The following is a 22,792-nucleotide window of genomic DNA, read 5'->3' on the forward strand; positions in this document are numbered from 1 at the left end:
ACTGTCTTCAGACTAGGTCCCCAAGATCTCTTTCTATCAATTTTGACTATTTCTTCCACTTTTAAGCATAAGGAGAGCTAACAAATGTCAACTGTTCCTCTCCCCATGCTACTGCAGTACAAGCCCGTGACATTAAAATAGTCCCATACTAATACAGAAAACATTAGTCCATTTCTTCCCAGAGATCTAGAGGCAAGGGTCATACTGTCAAGACTTTGATTATGACAGCACCCAGTTATGAAAGTCCTAACACAGCATATGCCTTGCCTACAGAGTCTGATTCTCCCAGAGGCAATCACTACACAGAAAACAGAGAACATTTCATCTTACATTGCCTAACATAAACACAATATATTTCCCTTAAGTGACTTGTGGGCCAATCTGGTGGTAGTTACCAGTTACGTGGGAGCCCTGGGTCTCCTACATGGTAGAATACAGGCAATAGTATGACTGAACAAGTAACACCTCTACAGAACAGTCATGCAGCATTCTTCTATATTCAGAGACAAATTTCACTTAGAGGAACACCAAGCCACTTTTTAAATTTCACTATCCCTCATTTCTATTGTTCTTCGTAAACAACTCCAGTACTACTTCTAGGACACAAACTCTTCTTTTCTAATGCTCCTATGATGGAGGATTAAGAGTATTGCCACCATATTTCCATTAATGTTTTAAAACGCAACTAAATGGGGCAGAGACGATTCCTGTCTACACTCTCTCAGGCAAGGATTCAAGGCATACTTTGACTTGGCCACTGGTATATTGTAAACCTCTCCAAATTTGGGAGGGGGGGGGTAAATTAGAAAGTGCTTATGGTATTCCGAATTTGATAGATATTTGTAACTTTTCTGCACCAATTGTTCTGAATAATGGAGAACTGTCTGTAATAAATTTTGAACACCATGCACTACCAATCTTGAAACTAATCTGCCTCATACATTCAGAAAAAAATAATGGAAAAAATGGCTTTACTCCACTGTGTAAGAATCTCATTGCACACTGACAAAGAAACTTTAAGCTGGTGCAAATCTTAAACTGTGATCTCCTGGTTATCTCACAAAATGTGGCAGCTACTAGTTACTATCTACAGCCAAAAAAATAATGCTGACCAAATACAGAACAAGGCAGCTTGAGCAAAGATGTCTACAAGAATTTAATTTTGGGAAATTCATAAATTGTATTTTGAAGCTCTGCCATTTTCTATGAAACAGAAGGCAATTCTGGCAATCAAAGAAAACTGTAAATGGCCATCTGCTGCCTTTGACTGACTTCACTAGCAAGAGTTTTGAAATGTTGCATACCATCATTCTATACTGTCCCTTTCTTGAATTACATATCTTATTTCTGAAACTGTCCACGTCATTCTGGAAGCAGAGATGTGCGTGAACTTAAGGAAAATTTGCCTAAGAAATTCATGGCATTTTATTAATGTATATGGCCTGTATTGGCTTCTAGAGAGCACTAGCTTCATTCATTGGCATGCATTCTCTTTTTTCCCTCTGAACACCCTAATTATATATAATCTCTTGTTACTTTTATGAATGCCTTAAAGAGGAACCAGTAAGAAATGAAAAATCAATATCACTTTTATATCTTGAAAACCCTTCCCATGACAAAATTTATGCTGAACTATTGGGTTTGAGCCATCCCTTCTTCTAGCAAGCTTGCAAGTTAGCACTACTTTTTAACACTCTCGTTAAGCCCTTCTTTACCAAGGGGTACTTGTTTTACTGTAGGTAACGTCGTTCAACTTTTCTGCTGTGAGAGATCCCTCTGGCAGCGAAGTGGTTACACCCATCTTGGTTAACCTCCTCTATACCACGGAGTACTTGCCGTTTTATTGTGGATAAATCTAGGCAACTTTACTTAGCTGTAGGGTACCCCTTACGTAGTAAAGGGGTTAACACCAAATGCTTCGGAGAGAGTTCAAAACGTACACAAAATGAAGCATGTTGGAGCTGCTTGACTTACACATTCAAGGTTGTTAAACTACGTTAAACATGTACTGCATCAATGAATACTTACAATCTTTGGGGTGAATGGTGGCTTAACTCTCCGTTGTTCAAGTGCTTCCCAGTCCATATCCTTGAAGAACTTGTGGTTCCTTATAGCTTGCTCCCCACCATTCTCAGGCACACATCCAAGTCGCTTTGCAGAATTTTTCATCATAAACTGGAAAGGATCATTGGATATTCACTGTATTATGTGTACTATCAACCCAGGTATAGTGATTTGGATAGAGTACATCCTCTTTACCCATATCCCTCCCATAATGCTAATGACCGATACCTGCTGTGGTGGTTCTGAAAGATGGAGAGCAGTGTTGTCAATTTAAAGAAAACCTATCAACCCTTTCACCTCCATTAGGTGATGCAGCCTTGAAAGGCCAACACTACATCTCTGGACTGGGCTCAAGATCTATTTCTCACAATTGTATTTCTTGTACTTTGTCAAACATGGAGAGCTGACACCTGGTGACTGCTCCCCTCCTCCTATTATTTTCAGTCAGCAACATAAACAGTCCCACACTAATACAATGCAGACAGCATTCCAGAGTTTCTTTGCTGAAAGATCTATGGGAGGGCCAAAGGACTTTTGGTAATTGTTGTGGGGCTGCTTGATTCCAGTCAATGAAACTCAAGGAATCAATCAAGAAAACAATGCGTATATTTACTAAAAAATAATATGAGAAAATTTAAACATCACCCAGAGTTTCACAGACTGGAAACGTGTAACTGTTCAATGGCTAGCAGCAGTCCTCAATCCCTCTGAAAAATTTCTTTAGCAAGAAATGTTGGACTGGGTGCAGTTTGTCATTACCAACCAATAGTTAAACGATGATAGAAAAATATTACTTACGCCTTTAAGTATAGAAACTGCTTCTTTTGTAAGCCACACTGGGTATAGAACATCATCATGTAGTATAGACTCGAAGAGATCGTCTTCATTATCCGCCTCAAAAGGAGGTTGTCCTGCCATCATTTCATACATTAGGACTCCGAGTGCCCACCAATCTACACTTGCACCATAATCCAATTCTTGTAAAATCTGAAAGAAAGTAGTTCCATCTATCAATTTTCTGTCATCATGCCAGACACGCTTAAAGCAAAAATTTCTTTCAAGTTTTCAACCTTGTGTATGATTACAAGTATCTTCTGTTATAATTGATCAGTTCAATCCAACTGAAGGGACAAACTCTTTTTAGGTGGGTGTAAACTAAAGATCCACTTTTAGGTTAAGAAGATTATCTTTATGTCTCCTAGCACGACCTCTATACATATATACAAACTACTTTTGTGACAAATGATAACGACACTTAATATATTTGAACACAAGGACTACATTACCTCAGGTGCGATATAATCTGGTGTACCACAGAATGTAGTAGTAGTGGCACCATCAAGTATTCCTTCTTTACACATACCGAAGTCAGCAATCTTACAATGTCCTTCACTATCTAACAAGATGTTATCTAACTTTAAATCTCTGAAATATAAAAAGTAACATTAAGTATTTAGAATTTCTATGAAACCTATAATGCAAATCAGTGCTAAGTTGCAAAAGTGGATAGAAAAATAAAATGAACATATTAGAGAAGAGGTATCTGATGTATAGTGTATGATTCAAGAATGGAAAGTGAAAAAAGTAGAGGCAAGTAAGAGAATGGTAATTGCAAGGGCAGGTTAGATCAATATTGAGGTAACCTGAGCACAGGGAAAGAAGGGACAACTTGTGAAAAAAGCATAAAATGCTGAAAGAATGAGAGGGGCATTGGATAAAGAGAGGTTTAGTAATATATGTCAGTAAAGCAAGAGAGTACACAAGATTTATCTCATGCACTCTCTTGCTAAGAATATATGAATGGACAACACATCTCAGAAGAATGTTCCCCTCATCTACTCAGTATATAAACAGAGGAGTTCCCGCTGTTTGGTGAAGCAATGGAAGGTTAAACCAGCTTCAGCTGTCATGCTCTGCTGTAGAACAGTGCCTTGCTGCACTGTATTTGATCCAAGCAGAGTGGCAAGGGTGAGGGTGCACTCTTGTGCCCAAGATGTCATGATGGGAGGAATGTGCATGTGTGTCTTTTGATCTACGTATGTGGTTCGACTTGGCAACCCCTTTTACATTGGGAAGGGGGCTCAAGCATGGGTAGATACATGCCACAGTGTCTAGAGAGGAAAATACAAAAACTAAAAGAGGATAACAATAAAATAGTAAAAGTAAATCTATGGTAAGACACCAAACCTTACAATAAACTTGTCAGGCTGTGAGTCTAACTGATAACCAACAACCTTTACTTCCTACCAGTTTAACCACTTCCACACGGTGACGCCTACGTAGGCGGCATGAGGAGCAAGTGGGTACTCGATGATGCTGACATCGGCATCTTGATTATATTTACTGTAGTCGTACCTACGTAATCTCCATTCTCTCTAAACTGGCTTCATCAATTTTCTATGGTTATCAAAATACACGGGTGAAAGAGAACAAACGATTGAGCACTGACTTTATTTTTTATAATGCGATTATTATGACGCAACATCGCACGTCAGGCAGCTAATGCTGCCAGACGTGCGATGTGCCCCGGAGTGAAGAGGTTAAAGAACTTGTGTATGAATTCATCAAGACAACCTTAACCTGTCCACTGAGCAGTTTTAGTCATTTCTCTAATGCTGAGAAAGTGGCGTGGTGCAAATTTTATGTGGTCTAAGTAGAAGGGAGTGATGGAGGGGGGAGGAGACACTGTTTATCTATTCTAAATGACACCAGGTACTTTAACCTCTTCCATATGATGATGCCTACATAAGCAAGTGATTATACAAGGATCCTGGCGTGGGTGTCCTGATTATATTTTGTAGTTGTAGCTGAGTGACCCCAAATTCTGTGAACTGACTTGCTCTCCTTTTCTGTGTTTATCATTACTTAGAGTGAGAGAATGAGTAAATCAGCAGTGCCATTATATTTTATAACATGAGTATTGTGATGCATTATCATGCATCAGGCATCTGATGCTATGCATGAGAAGCTGACTCATACTGAAGAGGTACACTCAGTTGAGAGGAACCCACTACTGTAAATGGTTAAATTAAAACTTTGTGCTTCTCTCCATAAACCTTTTTGTTATATCTTATAACTTCAATCATTTATTTGTGCTACTAACAGGCCATTCTAATCAGACGAGGGACCACCCTCCACAACAAAATGGTTAATATCTGATCTTGAATGTACTTACCTATAAATTACACCATTTCTATGGAGGAACTGCAGGGCCAAAGTTACTTCTGCAGCATAAAATCTTGCCCTTGGCTCATTAAACTTGCGTGCCCTTTGTATTTGGAACATTAAATCACCGCCATTAACGTATTCCATTACAAAGAATAAACGATCCTGAAAGCAATATAACATTTCATTAATAAGACATATCCACACATTTAAATTGAGGTAATGTTAAAAATGGCCTATTCAATACTAAGTCTTCTGAAGGGAAGATGAAAGAAAGAGAAAGAGAGAGGAGAGGGGGAGAGAAAGAGAGAGAGAGAGAGAGAGAGAGAGAGAGAGAGAGAGAGAGAGAGAGAGAGAGGAGAGAGAGAGAGAGAGAGAGAGAGAGAGAGAGAGAGAGAGAGAGAGAGAGAGAGAGAGAGAGAAGGGGAGAGAAAGAGAGAGAGAGCATTTCTAAGATCAATCCACTTTGTCTTTTGGGTAGAAGCTGGCTGCTACACATCCACTGTTGTTACTGCTCTTTAGCCCACTGTTGGCAGACTATGAGTAACAGATGAACTGAATTACTGCTTTGCAATAAAAATAAGCTCAGACCAAATCCTTACCTCTGTTTGACAAATCCTTACCTCTGTTTGGAAGCATGAGTGTAAAGCAGTGAGAAAGGGGTGTTGGGCGGCCAGGGCCAAAATTCGCCTTTCAGTCATCGTACACTCCACGTCGTCGTCCTGCAGGATCACATCCTTCTTCAGCACCTGTAGAATTTGACCACATAACCAGTTTACAATGGGCACATATCCAAACAAAATAACGCATGGTTAGAACAAGTTGATTCATATATGAACATGCACTGGTAAAGATATACGAATCAATTGCATTTTTTTTTTTTAATCAAAAGTCTAGTAATAGTACCTCTATGAAGAGAAATATGTCAAAAGTGTTCAAAGGAAAGAATTAATTTAGATAAAAATTTTATCTTAATTACGAACTTTCAAATATTATTTGTTACAAGACTAGAGTAGCAGAGAGAGAGAGAGAGAGAGAGAGAGAGAGAGAGAGAGAGAGAGAGAGAGAGAGAGAGAGAGAGAGAAGAGAGAGGAGAGAGAGAGTTTATATTTCATTGGCATCAACTTGTGCTTTTATCCTTGGGGACAATATAGCTAATATTTTGTCAGCAATAACAATCACTTCTACCCTTGGGAGGGGTGGGGGAGCAAAACCATAGCAAAGAGGTGAAGTAGTTTGGTAAAGAAGAGATTCAAGACAAGTTGCATATTAGAGGGACAGTGAATGTTAAAAGTGGTCAGCATAATTTTGTGTGCAGATTAATCTACAATCATAAAGGAATGCAGCATGACCCTGATGGCCCACTGGGATGGCATAAAATATTGACTGAATAAAACTTTTGCAGTCAATACCCCAAAGTAGGCAGAGAGGGTGGAGGAGGAGGAGGAGGATGAGAAAGAGGGAAAGAGTTAGTATTTTGTCAGCAATAACAAGCACTTCTATCCTTGCTGACAACATCACACCAAAGATGTGTTGTAGAAGTTACCAGAAGGAAGGTAACTGGACTACTTCAATTATGCTTCCTCAACCTTTTCACAGCTTATCTCACCCCAAACACCTACTATTTTCAGCCACTGACACAGAAACAGTCCTAAATGAGTACAACAAAACAACTCTCCAATGTTTCTTTCAAGAGATCTATGGGAGGGCTGTGGGTTTCCAATTAGCAAATTTCTAGGTAACAATTATCATCTTTTCGTAGAAAAAATACAATAAAATAAATAAAATTTAAAAAAAAAAAAAAAAAAAAAAAATCTTCAATAATCACAAATTTCCACCTAACCACTTTTACAGAGTAATTTTCACACAAAAATAAGACAGCATTGCCTCTCCCATCCCCCTTCCATTCTTATGATCAAAGGCTGAATTTATAAAAGATCCTAACCCTAAGTCTATATACAAATCTTCAAAATGGTGGAGACTTTACCTACATCCCTATGTTGGTGACCTAAATGCTTATGTCTAGAATGTCTTGACATAATAAGCATTTAGGTTGCTGACATAGGTATTTAGGTAAAAACCTTGGCAATTTTGAAGATTTATTTCTAGACATTGAGGTTAGGATCTTTTATAAATTCATCCCCAAATTTTCATCATCCCCTTTGCTATGGTTGGATCCTATCCTAAAGGGGTTAAAAGCCATTTCATTTAACTCTTTACTACCATGGCATTTTTATAAATTTTGTTCTCCCAGACGATTTCATTCAGCTTGGTGCAAGACCCTACGTTGAAGAGATTAATGAAATAGTTTGACATATTTCAACTGCCAGTTTAAATTAAATGTTAGAAAATCAATTCCAAAGAACAGTGAGTTGCAATAACCTATTTATAATGACTATGATGACAAAAGAAACAAGCATGGCTATGTGAAAGCATTAATTTTTTTTTTCTCTTCTTGCAAACTACATTCTTTCAAGTTAGTTTCCTAGTTCTTTTGTCACTGAATGATGCACGACAACACTCACCTTAACAGCATAAATTTCATCTGTGCCTCGCCTTTCTGCAAGCATCACTTTTCCAAATGACCCTTTCCCAAGAACCTTAATGAACGAGAAGTCCTCCAGTCCAAGCTTTTGACCGCCAACCACATTATCAGGTTGGGGCATGACGACAGGAGCTGTTAAGGGTAGGGGCACAAAGGTCATCACAAACATTTGGGTTCACAGCATCTTGGGGAGAACACTAAGCAAAAAAAGAACAATGCACAAAAGAAAAACAAAATAAAAAAAGTGCTTCAATTTTATGTTAGACATACTCAAGCATTAAAACCTCCCCAAAAACCATGACAAAAAATCCACTTGCACTCCATTCACAAATAACGCTATAGTGCTCCTACCCTGCCTCTCCTCTGCTGGAAGTCTCTCCTTCATTTTCTCATCCATGACCTTCTGAGCAGCAATCCTCAACATCAAGTCCTCATCTTTATCTGTGTCAGGCCTGAGGTTGCCAGTACCAGATGTTTCATCCGCCTCGCTAATTTGCTCCGGGAGTTGGGTGTGTGAACTCAGTACTGGCACCTTTGTCCCAATGAGTGAAGGCTAAAAACAGTTACAGAAGTTACAGACTTACCAATTAAAAAAAAAATAATAAATAAAATAAAATAATAATAAATAAATAAATAAAATAAAAAATAAACAAATAAAATAGAAAAATATATAAAATATGAATTAATGAATAAAAATAAATGATAAAATAAAATAAAATAATATAAAACAATAACCATAAATAAAAACATTATATAAAAATACATATAAAATACATGCACAAATGAAAAATAAATACATACAAACATACACATATACACCAAAGGTCTTTTTCTCCCTTGTAAAAAAAAGTGGCCAAGTCAAAGCACACACCATTGCACACTCATCCCATACAAATAAATACATAAATAAAATTACAAGTATATATGTAAGAAAAGAAAAGAAAAATGAAAAATACACAATGAAAATAAATACACACTGTAAATATATAATACAACAACAATATACATATACTTACAATAGGGCCTTTTCCCCTTTAAAAGAGGGTGGCCAAGTCAATACATACACCTAACCCACACCTATTCAAATCCCATTCATTGTCCTTTCCATCTCACACCTGTCAGATGAAGTGTCATCCCTCTCCCATACAACACTACCAGAAGACCTTTTCCACTAACAAGAAGAGTGATGACTCAAAGGACAAACCCACATCTTACACAAACAAAACCCATTCAAACACCTTGCATACAAGTAGAGATACTAGAATATCTTGTCTCCAATATTTGAAATAAAAATACCTTTCTAAAATATAGCAGAATATAAGAAGCAGTTCTGGTACCCAGTCTTTACCATACACATACATATATACATAGGAATACTAAATGGCCCTTTCCCCTTTATAAAGGGGGTAACCTAGTCAAAGCATACACCCACTCCTCACCCACCCTTCATCCATTCAACACCCACTTTTCGTCCTTTCTATTTTAGTCCCTTCTGGATGAGGGGTCGTTCACTTTTCTATAGTAAGATCTGATAGCCACAGCTGGTTTAGCCCCACCATTTTGTTTGATGACCCTCTCTCTTCATACAGTAAAATTATGAATCAGATAAAAACATACCTTTGGGCTACATCATTCCTTCATCCATTTACACGTTCACAACCTCCCTCCATTAACTTTCTTTCCTGCCTTGCAAACATTTCACCTGCATACAAAGCCCATCCCATTCATTCTTCACTCCATCTATCTGAGTCTTGATCTTCCTCTTAAGTTTACACCATCCACTTCTACATTCCACACACTCTTTGCTAATCATTCCTCATTAATTCTTTCCATATGCTCAAATCAGTTCTGCACTCTTTGATCTACCCTACCAGCCAACTCTCCATCCCTCACTCTTTCCATCCTTGTAACACCTACCACCTACCATACCTCATCAACAACTTCATCTCCTACTTTCTGTCTCATCTAAATTCCATAACAATGATGATGTATAAATTCTAACACTCTTACTAAGATAATCAAAATAGAAAAACTAGACAAATTATTTCCAGATACAGCAGTCACCTCACCTTTTTCTTCCTTTTATTTTCATCCTGTGGTCGAATACCCATGGCAGCAAGAATCATGGCAAGTTGTTTGGTGTCGATGCCACAATTGTTGGCTACGTTCTTTTGACATCTCTTGTGTACATTCATGCTGCATACTGGGAAGCAAGAACACCCATTGAAAAAAAAAAAAATTCTTTCGAGATAATTTTGTTTTTATATTTAAATTTCAACAAGTACTTAAAAATATAATATAACCTATTATCTGGTATTCAACTATTTGGAAAATCTTAAGCAAACTGGAACTAAAAAGTCCCAAATTAATGAAGTTCTAAAATACTAGACCAACATTATGAAATATAATTTCTTAACTTACCTTTACACTGAAGACCCTGCCTAATGAGCCCATAGAGTAGAGAGCCACAGTGATCACAGAAGGTGAATCTCTTATATGAATGAACGGAAAAACGATGTGGCACATTGACATTGAAGCGCTGTTGCCCACTGGCTTGATGGGATGATTGCTGGAAAGAGATGTTCGTTCACTGAGCAAGTTTTCTGGCATACATTAAATCTTATTTCGTTCATGTATCATCAAAAAATAATTACTGAACATAACAAAAAATTCAGCTATTACTGAGAGAATAATGTCAAATAAAAAACCTAAGGCATTTCAGTAAAATACAACAAAATATTCTCTCTCTTTCTTTCTCACACATACACACTTTTCATATTCCAAAAACAACCAAGTTGTTCAACCTACCTTTGATGCAAGTTCCTCTTGGCCAGAATCCTTGCACCCTGGACATCTTGTAACTACAGACTGATGGCATCGTTTGTGGACTACACATGTACAAACTTGGCATTGATACCCTTGTTTGCCTAACCCCCATATAAACTCCCGACAATGGGAGCAAAATGTTGGTTGTCGAAGGAACGTTGCCATAAATTTGTGACCATTGACCTGGTGGTAAATCATAGAGAAAACATTAAAAGTCAAATTTATATTATGGTTCTAATATTATTTTTTCTTTCAGATCTATATACAACATATCAAGAGTCAATCAATTATGTTTTGATTTGGAATAAATTCCACTGTTGTTCATAATCTATCCTTCTCAAAATTACACCACTATTAACTCTTCCCTTCAACTAAATATACCACAATGTCAAACTATTGGAATCAATGACAGGCACCTGCAAATTGTAGTTCTGAGAATAACCTCCCTGTCACCTGTCTTCAGAACCCATAAACATCTTCACCTCCAACTAGAGGTGCAGCCCAATGGGGCTTACACTTGTCCTCTGCCAAGATCTTTCTTTATCAACATCAACTATCTTTCCTCTACATTTTCACACAAGGAAAGCTGACCAGTGACTGCACTCCTGCTATTACTATAAGCCGATGACAAAGAAATAATTCCACAATCACACAACACAGACAACTGTCCAATGTTTCTTCCTAGAGAAATGTATGAGAAGACCCAAGGGTTGTTGCCACCTACTATGGTGCTATGGGTTTCCAGTCATTGAATCTTGAGGCAACAATTAGTGTGTCAAAACATTTTCCACAAATTTCACAATGAATGGATCAATGCATGGGTCAAACACCCATCAACACACCAAGGATACACACTTAACCTCCTACTATAGATTGAGTTAACAAGCACATTTCAGACAGAGACTAGAACAAGCACCATTTCACATGACATGTTCATCTGACCAAAGAAGCAACAAAGACAGAGACCATCTCCCTAATTTAGACATTAATTCTTAAGAACTCTCCAGAAGACAACTTCACCAACACCTTTTCATATGACACCACATTCATTTGACCAAAGAAGTAACAAAGACAGAGTAACTCCCCAATTTAGACATTAACTCCTAAGAACTCTCCAGATGACAACTTTACCTACACAATCAAGTACTGTTCCAATAATTTTCAATGTGCTCACCCTCACTTTATCCACAAGCAATGTGGGAAACCTCTAACAAAGACCACCACAGAACTTAGAGAAATAGCTAAATCCACAAACAAAAGGGCATATATAAGCTTAACGAAAGCAAAATAACCACAATATACTGAAGAGATGGAAAAACTAACATTCTGTCCAAAAAGATTGTACACAATGAACTACACAACAATGACAGGAAACAGTTTAAAATTTCCTAACTGGCAGACACTGTACAGGAACTAAAACCCTACACAAGGTACAGGAAACAATACTATAATCGATGCTATGCAACGCATTAACACACAATGTTCCCACTTCAACCATAAAGAACAACACTAAAGCTATCAGTACTGCAACTACAAGACACAGACTTAATCTGCTGGAGTTTTAGTTGACACAAGACAGATTACTTGCATCCCTTCACAAATCTTCAGAGACCTTGCTTAACCTTGACTACCATGAATCAAAGAAATGCCCTGGGGTCAAATTAGGTGTAGTCAATCTCTCCCACTGGACAAAAACCCTAAAGTACTTGGCCTCTCATTTGACATACACATGACCTCATGACCTTCACAGCTCAAAGACTTTATGGTGAAGACCAATAAGAAATTGAATGTACTCAGAAGAGTAACAAGCATGGGACTTGACGGCAGAAAGAAACACTCCTCACTGTGATAAGAACTCATTAGAACCATATTGGGGTACTGGACTTACACAGCACAGTACCCCACCTTTAAAACAAAGATAACCAATAGCAGAAAATAAGTTCTTAAAAATCATAACAGCATGGGGCTCAAGAGATGGCTGACTGAATTCCTGATAATAGTTTCTACTGCATCATCTACGAGCGAATGGATATTTCTCATTAAAGAAGATTCACTAAACCCACCTGATGGACTCTTCGCCTCATTGCCCCTCGCCTTCGATTGAAGCCCTTAAACTCCCGCTGCATCGCCTGGCCGTCTTCCGACGTTGTCCAATTTAAATCCACTACGACATGGATTTTTCCTTGAGGTTCTAAGTCAAACTGAAATGAAAGAAAGTATTAAAATTAATACATTATTGCATGTGCTGTGTGTGAGGTGAGGGGAACAGGGGTGGAAAGGGAGTTGGGAGATAGGGCTGATGAAAGAATATTGGGATGGTTCAAATGCATGGAAAGAGTGAGAGAATTAAGATTAGTAAAAAAGGTGTGGAAGGCAGAGGTGGAAGGAGTGAACATGAGGGGGCAACCAAGGATGAGATGGATGAACGAGGTAAAAGGGGCATTGGGAAAGAGGAGAATGTCTGTTGAGGAAGGATGGGAGAAAACAGAAGATAGGGGTGAATGGAGAATGGTTGTGTATGGATGATGCTGTGATGCATAGAAGGAAGTGATTGGGGAATAGGGGGGTGAGGGAGTATGTGTGAATAATAATTTGATGCAGCCCAAAGGGATTTCTCCCTGTCTTCTCTTTTTCTGCACAAGGGGATGGACAGGGGAGGTCGCTGATTAAATAAAGTGGCCTTGCTGTGGATGTGCTGTGTCTTGCTACACTGCTTCTGACCCATGGCAGTGGGTGAGATGCAATGATGATCCGTCATCCAGGAGGAGCCAAAATAAGAGGAAGGGAGGGAGGGGTAGTAAATGGGAGTGGATTATGTGGGAATGGAATGGGTGGGAGTGGATTTTATGCCTTTGTTTTTTGGCTACCTCCCTTGTAAGGGGGAAAAAGCCTTTGGTAAATGTATGTATATATGCATGTACTATAAAAAAAATGAGCTCTTTTCATCACCAATAACCAGCACTTTTGTCCTTAAGAATTATGTATAGTCAGAGGTGGAGTAATACAGGCAATAAAGGACAGTTTGAAGAAGGGTAGTATCTTCGGCATTCTTTCCTCGAGTAAAAATTTGTCATCCATCATGAAAGAGTGCTGCTTGACTGAGTCTGGTCTGAAGAGGTATTACTTAAGTCTCAGTACCTCATAGAAGGGAGGGTGGTGAAGGGAGGGAAAGAGAGAGTAAGGGAGGGAGGAAGGAGGGGAGATGAGAGGGAAAGGGAGAGAAAGAGATTCAGAGTGTGAAGGAGGTAGTGAAGAGAGGGGTAGGAAGGGCTCAGGGATCATGAGATATTTCAAAGTGACAGGACCCAGTGATGTCCTTTACAATTCAGCAATAAACCTTCATTTTCTTAACGATGTTGTGTGACTCTGGTCAGTAAGGGTGCCACTAAGCTCCTAAGTACTGCATAAAACTTGTGTAGTCAATATCTCATACAAGGTTGAATTAATCAAATTCAGTAATTTTTTTCCTTCAATTATTTTCATTCAATTGTGTTTAATCCCCCATTTGGTAAATTATTGTAACATTTCTAGGACTTGTATTGACAGAAATCACTCAGAAGCGACCTGTAAAATTGCTCTCAGAATTGCTACGAGTTGCATCAATAAATATTCAAACCTTAATGCTTACAAAGTAAAACCTTCTTTATCCATAGAAATATATACATCAGTTCCTAATTATATGGATCTCCCCAATATACAAAGCCACACAAGTGCAATTAACTATTCTATCTTGTCATCATTTTATGCATAAAATTTTTAATTATGCAAGTTATAAGTGGCTATCACCTTGTGTACTTCTCTTTATTGTTGTACTTTATTGTATTGTATGAACAGCATCAACTTGTGCAAAACCACACTATGTATACCATTCTTGAACACATGGAGGGACTCGTGTATTTAATATTTCAGATAGGTACCATTTACTAGTTTCTATAAGGAGTATCATAAACCACATTTGTACAAAACTAACAACAGAGGGTAAGTTTTATGGAGTCGAAAACTTTAACATGCTGAACAGCATAATCACCTTTGAGGATTTTCTCCTGGCTAAGCACAGAAAATTTGGTTAATAACAGCCTCCTACCTTCACAGATCTCTGCTTACAACATTCTTGTCTTCTGACCTTTATGTTTGGCCCTCTAACACTCCTAACTTTCACAAGAGACTAAAGATGAATACCTGTTTGGGGTGTTCCTCAGAGAGAATCTTCTCCCTATCATCATCTTCACCCTCAATACCCTTGTCTCTATGCAGAGTGGGCCCAACATTTTTATCAACTCAAGGCTACCTTTACTTTAATTTTTCATATAGGCAGAATTGACAAACTAGGTGTTTCATTCTCCATCTACCACCTAATGACAAAGGAAAAGACTTGTGTGTGTATGTATATTTATCTAGTTGTACCTAGTTGTATTATACAAGATGGGGAGTGCTCATACTGAACTGTTTTTGTATCTTGCAATATCTAGTTTGTTCTTAGATTCTTGTATGGTGTTTGCACACTACTGTTTCGTCCAATTTGTTCCAGACATCCACCACTCTGTGTGGATTTATTTATTTAATTTTTTTTTTTTTTTTTTTTTTTTAGATCTATTTATAACTAGCTTTTTTGAGTTTCTTTTCATATCCCTTTGTTTTTCTTTTGTCCCATTTTAATATGTACTCTGTGTCAAGGACTTCCATGCCTTTCATGATTCTGTAAATGGCCAACAGATCACCTCTTTCTCTAGACAATCTTTGTTTGTATGTCAATTTTGAAAGTATTGGGGCCATCTTTGTCATTGCTCTTTGGATTCTTTCTATTTTCCTTATATTTTTTTTTTGTAATGGATATTGCTGCATACTCCATTCTTGGTCTTATCAGTGTGACTAGTATTTTTTTTTTTTTTTTTTTTTTTTTTTTTTACCATTTCTTCATCCAAGTAATTAAAAGCCACCTTTATTGATCTCAGTAAATTGTAGGTTTCTCCGACTATTTTGTTGATTACAAAGGATTACAAAGGCAGAGCATGCCGACAGGAGACCTTTTAGTCCAGAACTAGGTCAGATTAAAAAATAATAATAATAAAAAAAAAAAAAAATAATAATAATAATAATAATAATAAAAATTACAATATAAATAAAATAAATGCATAGGTATAGTTAAATAATAAACAAACTGATAAATAGTAAATAATAATTAATTGACAGATAACTAATAATAAAAGAAAATTAAGCAGATAATAATAAACAAATTATAGCAAACAAATAATATAAAATAAATGGCAGTCATTACAGCATCTTGCTTAGGTGTTTATCTAAACGAGTCTTAAAATTTCAAATTGAACTACATTGCACTGGCTCTGCAGGAAGTCTATTCCATTCATTAACCACATGGTTGGCAAACTTGTTTCTACCCACTTCAAAATTAAATCTATTTCCTGACTTGTCTGGGGACATGCCTTTGGTGAAAATTACTCCTATGTCCTTTTTGGAACTTTCTTTACATCAATTTTATATTGTCCTGATATCATTTACTTTTTCCAAATTACATTATACATTTCTTAATGTAGAAGTTCACTTCCCACTTTTGACTACATTCCCAGACCTTGTCCAGGTCTCTCTGTAACGATTCACAGTACTTTTCTGTACTTACTTTCTTTAGTAGTTTTGTGTTGTCTGCAAAGTTCATGTAACATTCTACACCTTCATCCATGTCATTTACATATATAGCAAACATTATCAGAGCCAGTACTGAGCCCTGTGGGTCTCCACTTCTCATTTCTTCCCACATTGAGTTTTTACCTCTGAGCACCACTCTCATTTTTCTCCTATGCAAGAAATCTTCCATCCATTTCAGTAATTTTCTGTGTATACCTCCTGTTGTTTTGAGTTTTTTTTTTTAATAGTTTTTTGTGTGGTACTTTATCAAACACCTTTTGTAAGTCCAGGAAAGCAGAGTCCACTCATATGTCCCTCTTTTTGTATTATGTCTATTAACCTTGAATAAAAACAAATCAAGTTTGTGGCACATGATCTTCCCAGTCTAAAACTGAATTGTTTTGTGTTTAGTACATTGTTCTTTTCCTGATGTTTAGTCCATCTATGTTTGACTTCACATATTTTAGCTATTGTACTTGTAAGGGAGACCGGTCTATATTTTGTTAGGTCTTCCTTGTCTCCCCCTTTATATATTGGCATTTTTCCAGTCTCGCTGTATCTTTCCTTGAGTGAGCAATCTATTATCTTATATATTTTGTCCGTTAGTTCATCTACACATTTAGTATCCAGTTTGCAATTCTGTCTGATTCGTTTGATTTTCTGACATCAAGGTTCATTATTTGGTCCCTTATTTCTTTCTGTGTCGCAATTATTTCTTTCATTAGGGGGATCTTTCTCCCCTTCCTTCATCCCAATTGTGTGTATTTTCTTTTGTTAATACAGATTTGAAATATTTGTTAATAATTTTATCCATTTCTATATCTTCTATGTATTCCTTATTCCCTTGACGTAGTTTCACTATTTCCTGTTTTTTTCTAATTCATCATTTACATATCTGTAGAATAATTTAGGTCGATTCTTACATTTGTCTATTATGTCTTTTTCATAGTTTCTTTTTTTCCCCTGTGTATTTTTACATATTCATTTCTTAGTTTGATATATGTTTGTCACTTACCATTTTTTTTTTTCAATCTTTTCCAAGCTTTGTCTCTTCTATCTTTTGCTTCATTTCCTCCAAGATATATCCTCTTTTAGTGTGAGCTCAAGTAGTATGAGGTCACTCCTCCCAACTAGTGTGTGTGTGCATTTACCTAGTTGTATCTTACGGGAAGGGGAGCTATGCTTGTGGTATCCTGTCTTTGTATCTCACAGTGTCTAGCTTGCTCTTAAATTTGTGTACAGTTTTTGCACACACTATTGCTTTATCCAGCTTGTTCCAGATATCCATCATTCTGTGTGGAAAACTTTTTTCCAGGTCTTTTCTATAACTATCCTTTTTGAGTTTCTTTTTGTGTCCCTTGTGTGTGTGTGTGTTTTAGAAAAGGTAGAGAGGAAAAGAAAAGAGAGAGATAAGAAGAAAGGGAGGAGACAGGAGGGGTAAAAGAGATTGGAGAATATGGGGAGGAAGAGGGGGAGAGGGGGAGAGAGAAGGAATGTAAGGAATGTGGGGGAACAAGAAATGTGGGAAAGCAGAGTGGGGGAAGAGGAAAGGGGGTAAAGGAAATGGAGGAAGTGGAAGATAGGGTGGGGAGGGGCAGAGGCAAGTGGAAATGGGGGATGTGGGATAAGGCCAAGTGAGAAATATGTGGGTGGACCAAGATGGCAAGAAGAACAGAGGATGGGGAGCTGGCTGAGCAGGAGAGGGTAGTAGTTGCACCATGAGGAGCAGTTGGTGTTCAAGTAATAGCAGGTGTAGTAGTAGTTCCAGTAGTAGAAGTAGCAGCAGTTGTATTAATAATACCAGCAGTGGGAGGGTGGAGGTAGGTGGGAGGAAATGGAAAGTGAGAGGATGTGGGAGGTAGGAGGTAGGAAGTGGTATGATGCGGTAGGGGGGGAGGTGGGAGAGAGAGATAAGAGATGAAAGGTGGTGGTGGTGGTGGTGGTGGTGGTGGTGGTGGAGTAGGAGGGCCGGTAAGATATAAATAAACAAAGTGGTGAAAAGGGAGGATGGGAAGGGGAAGGAAGGTACAAGAGGGGGAAGGGTAGAGGAGGGGGAAGGGTAGAGGAGGGGGAAGGGTAGAGGAGGAGGAGGAGGAGGAGGAGGAGGAGGAGGAGGGAAAGTGATGAGAGGAGAGGGGGAGGGGAGGGAGAGGAGGGAAGGGAGGGAGAGGGGGATAAGGGAGAGAGAGGGGGATGAGGGAGAGAAATGGGGAAGAGGGAGGAAGAGAGGGAGGAAGAGAGGGAGGAAGAGAGAGAGAGGGAGGGAGGAAGAGAGAGAGAGGGAGGGAGGAAGAGAGAGTGAGAGGGAGGAAGAGAGAGAGAGAGGGAGGGAGATGAAGAGAGAGGGAGGGAGAGGAAGAGAGAGGGGGTAGTGGGAGGTGGGGAAGTGGGGGGTGGGGAAGAGGGAGGAAGGGAGAGGGAAGGAAGGGATGAGGGGAGAAGGAGGAGGGGAGGAAGGGAGAGGAAGAGGAAAGAGGGACCGGGGGTCGACGGGGGGAAGGAGGGAAGGAGGAGGGAAGGAGGAATGGGAAGAGGATGAGGAAGAGGAAAGGGAAGAGAAAGAGGATGTGGGAGCGGAAGTAAGGAGGGTGGGGGAAGATAGGGAAGGGGTGGAGAAAGGAAGGGGGGGAATTGGGAAGGGGAAGGAGAGTAGTTGGATAAAGAAAGTGGAAGAGGAAGAAAGTGGAAGAGGAAGAAGTGGAAGAGGAAGAAGGGGAGGATGAAGAAGGGGAGGAGGAAGAAGGGGAGGAGGAAGAAGGGGGGGGGGCGAAGGCAGAGGAAGCGGGGGTAGGAGTGGGAACGATGGACAAGTTTAAGGAAGACGAAGGGAGAATGAGAAGGTGGGAGAAAGGGAGAGGAAGGAGGCGAGGAAGGCAAAGGAGTAGGGTGAAGAAAGATGTGAAGGAGGAAGGTGAGGGGGTGATGAGGGGGGGGGAGGGAGACCGATAAAAGAGAGAGAGAGGAATGTGGTGGAGTTAGATGAGGAGTGGGGAAGGGAGAAGAGGAGGGGGAGGGAGAAGAGGAGGGGGAAGGAAGAGGAGGGGGGAAGGAAGAAGAGGGGGGAAGGAAGAGGAGGGGAGAAGGGGGAGAAGAGGGGGGAAGGAAGAGGAGGGGAGAAGGGGGAGAAGAGGGGAGAAGGGAGAAGAGGAGGGGGAAGGGAGAACAGGAGGGGGGAAGGGAGAAGAGGAGGGGGAAAGGAAGAGGAGGGGAGAAGGGAGAAGAGGAGGGGGGAAGGGAGAAGAGGAGGGGGAAGGGAGAAGAGGAGGGGGAAGGGAGAAGAGGAGGGGGAAGGGAGAAGAGGAGGGGGGAAGGGAGAAGAGGAGGGGGAAGGGAGAAGAGGAGGGGGAAGGGAGAAGAGGAGGGGGGAAGGGAGAAGAGGAGGGAGAAAAGGAAGAGAAGGGGAGGAGGGGAGAAGGGAAGAGAAGGTGTGTAGGGAAGATGAGGGGGAAGGGAAGAGAAGGGGGAAAGGTAAGGGAAGGGGGAAATTGAAGAGGAGGGGAAGAAGGGAAGAGTAGGGGAGAGGGGAAGAGGGGAGAGGGGAAGAGGAGGGAAAAGGGAAGAAGAGGCAAGAGGGGAAGAGGAGGGGGGAAGGGAAGAGGAGGGGGGGAAGGGAAGAGGAGGGGGGAAGGGAAGAGGAGGGGGGAAGGGAAGAGGAGGGGGGAAGGGAGGTGGGGGGGCGGAGGACAAGGATAGAAAGGGAGATCAATGGAAAGGAAGATGTGGGTGTAATAGGAAATTGGGAGGAAAGGAAAGAGTGCATGCGTGTACGTGTGATTCACCATGGTCTTGGATCACGTGTTGGACTCGTGATCGACAGCCATTTCCCTCCCGGAAGAGAGCTTAGAGCTCACATATGACCGATGTTGTGACCTTACACGCACACACACACACTCAACTCCCCGCCCACGAGAGTTGGAGTAACATCCCGCAGTGCAGCGATAATGAAATTATTTCAGCCGTGCCCTGGGCGGGATTCGAACCCGGACCGCTGTGACAGCAGTTACGATCGCTACCACTGCGCCATCAAACCGTGTATGTGATTCACCATGGTCACGGATCACACGCTGAACTCGCGATCGACAGCTATTAACCTCCCGGATGAGAACTCAGAGCTCGTATGACCGATCTATGGGTAATACTATGACCTTACACGCACACACACCCCAAGCTCCCCGCCTACGAGTTGGAGTAACGACTCGCAGCGTATGTGTGTGTGTGTGTAGGGGGTTGGCAAAGAGGAGGGAAGCAGCGGAAAGATGGAGGGAAGACGTGGGAGGGAGATGGAGGGCTGGAGGGGTCGATGAGATGGAGGCCGAATGGTGCAAGGAGAGTAGTTGTTGTTGTTGTGGGCCGTATTTCACCAGCGCTTCCATCCTGACTCACGGTGTGTACCGTACGAGTTCGAGTGAGGCAGGACCTCGACGAAGATCGGGGAGAACGATAACGAAGAAGCGGAGAACATCGTCAATGTCGAAGGGAAACGGAAGCGGGAGGGTGGGGGTGGGGGGAGACGGAAGCGACAAGAGACAGGAGCTACGAAAGAGACAGTTCGAAAGACTGGCAAATGTAGAAAGAGAGACAGAGAGAACAAGAAATATTAGAGGTAGAGAGTCCGCCAGATAGGCTGGATGATATAGACAGAGAGGAAGAGGAGGGGAGGGGGAGGGGGAGGGAGTGGAGGAGGGAGAGCGAAAAAGCAAATAAGAAAGAGAGAGAAAGAGTGAGGACAAAGGAGGAGGAAAGAGAGAGAGAGAGAGAGAGAGAGAGAGAGAGAGAGAGAGAGAGAGAGAGAGAGAGAGAGAGAGAGAGAGAGGGAGAGGAGGTGAGGGAGGAGAGAAAAGAGAAAGATGAGGGAGAGGGAGGAGGGGAGGAGGGAAGTAACACAAACATGCATACATGTACAGTCACCTTAGTGCATAAAAAAAGTAATTCAGTATCACGCGCACTCGCGCACGCTCGCGTCTGCCAGAACACGCCCTGGAATCAGCTCTTGACCCAGATTGGCAAGCCCTTGAAGCAGTTACGATGGTGTGGCATTGCTGTTAGCATCACCCTACCCACATAGGCCTGCCTGCCTCTGCCCCGAAAGACAACCTTTCTCCAATGAGTGGACATGTGTGTTCATTATGCTTAGTTTGATGGATGTTGGTTCTAACTTGTGCTGCTCCTTGTGAACACGACCTTATTGTGGGGTGTAGGAACTTGTCAATATTTCATAAATATTTCTTGCATTGTTTGCAACTTTAAAATGCACTGCCTAACCCCCTTGAGGACAAGACTTTATCAGTGGGTCAATATTTCATAAATATTCTATATATTTTTGCAACTTTTAAAATATATTGCTTTAACTTGTTCACAACAAAGTTTCTTTCTTTTATGCCAATCCTTCAACTTCATCCTCTTCTATAGTCCTTAACCTCTCTTCTATCCTCTACTCCATCTCCTATCACATCAACTAAACCTACAACTCCTATTAAAATGTGCTCCTCAAGTAACTCACAAGGTCTTTCCTATATAAATCATTGTTGAAACAATTCAGATTCTTTTCTCCAAGTATCTACCATTCCAGACTTCATCAGGCCTATTCCCATCTCTTTCACTTCTAATCCAAGCCTTTCTGTTCCAAATTCTCTCTCAAGGACAGCTCTCCACCTTCCCCTAATCCTCCCACTCACACAATCCCTCCTTTTAACTCCATTGACCCTTCACACATTCTCCTCAAACACCAGACAATTCCATTCAGACAAGGGTAATCCTGGGGTTAATGGTTTTATGGCTATCTTGATCAACCTATTTGACCCACTATTCTTTATTGTTATGTTCTCACCAGTGTTGTAATATTTTATCCAGCCATAGGCAAAAACCACGGACTGAAGGGATGACCCCCTAAATATTTATGATTTGTTGATCTTCCTGGTTTATTCTGTCTAATGTACTCCAATTCAAGGGCAGTCCTCGGATCAAAAGTTCAATCTTTACTAATCCCTTCCACCAAACAATGTAACACAGATTTCAAGGTCAATGACTCCAATCTATTTCTCCTGAACTCATGGGACAATCCTTGGAATAGAGTGGTTGACCCTGACCACAAATCTGCTCTAATCAATTGTCTCCACTTCCTTCCTGAAAGCTCAGTCCTACTTTTATCATTTACCAACTTTACCAACGCATACACAATATCTACAAACCAGATTCTCTTTCTGCTCCAATCTATGGTAGCCATTCACAGGTTGTTTTTGGCTAAGAATTAAATCTTCATTATTTATGGCAAAGGGATAAAAATCCACATTAACCAAACATATTTATAAATTGAAATTTTGGAATAAAAACTTGTTATAAAAGCCTTTCAATATGGCACGTTAGGGTTTACAAGTGTTATATTGCTAAAGCAGCATTAATTCAAAACAAAGTTGATAATGTTTACTTTCCTTTTATTTAGGTCCTAATTATAGCCATGAAAATATTTTCAGAGAATGCACAAATATAAATCATACAACATCTGAGCTAACCATACAAATTACATGTATTTTCATCAATCTTGGTTGTGCTAAT

General features: G+C 40.1%; 1 protein-coding gene across 2 annotated transcripts in view; it reads right to left on the minus strand.

Moving 5' to 3' along the window:
* Pkc98E (Protein kinase C) overlaps nt 1-22,792 on the minus strand; it is a 66,370-nt gene that overhangs the window by 20,176 nt on the left and 23,402 nt on the right. Inside the window, exons 2-12 of one of the 2 annotated variants that reach the window (XM_076188063.1) lie at nt 12,664-12,801; nt 10,583-10,783; nt 10,196-10,343; nt 9,844-9,977; nt 8,126-8,306; nt 7,755-7,906; nt 5,853-5,978; nt 5,240-5,394; nt 3,351-3,489; nt 2,863-3,051; nt 2,029-2,175 (exon numbers count right to left, since the gene is read on the minus strand). In XM_076188063.1, coding sequence (XP_076044178.1) covers nt 2,029-2,175; nt 2,863-3,051; nt 3,351-3,489; nt 5,240-5,394; nt 5,853-5,978; nt 7,755-7,906; nt 8,126-8,306; nt 9,844-9,977; nt 10,196-10,343; nt 10,583-10,783; nt 12,664-12,801 — 1,710 coding nt within the window. Of the gene's footprint in view, nt 1-2,028; nt 2,176-2,862; nt 3,052-3,350; nt 3,490-5,239; nt 5,395-5,852; nt 5,979-7,754; nt 7,907-8,125; nt 8,328-9,843; nt 9,978-10,195; nt 10,344-10,582; nt 10,784-12,663; nt 12,802-22,792 lie in introns of both variants that reach the window. The other variant, XM_076188062.1, reaches the window with a different exon arrangement.

This window comes from Oratosquilla oratoria, chromosome 7 (assembly GCF_046742065.1).
Source record: "Oratosquilla oratoria isolate Oo_2021 chromosome 7, ASM4674206v1, whole genome shotgun sequence".
NCBI classification, from domain to species: Eukaryota; Metazoa; Arthropoda; class Malacostraca; order Stomatopoda; family Squillidae; genus Oratosquilla; species Oratosquilla oratoria.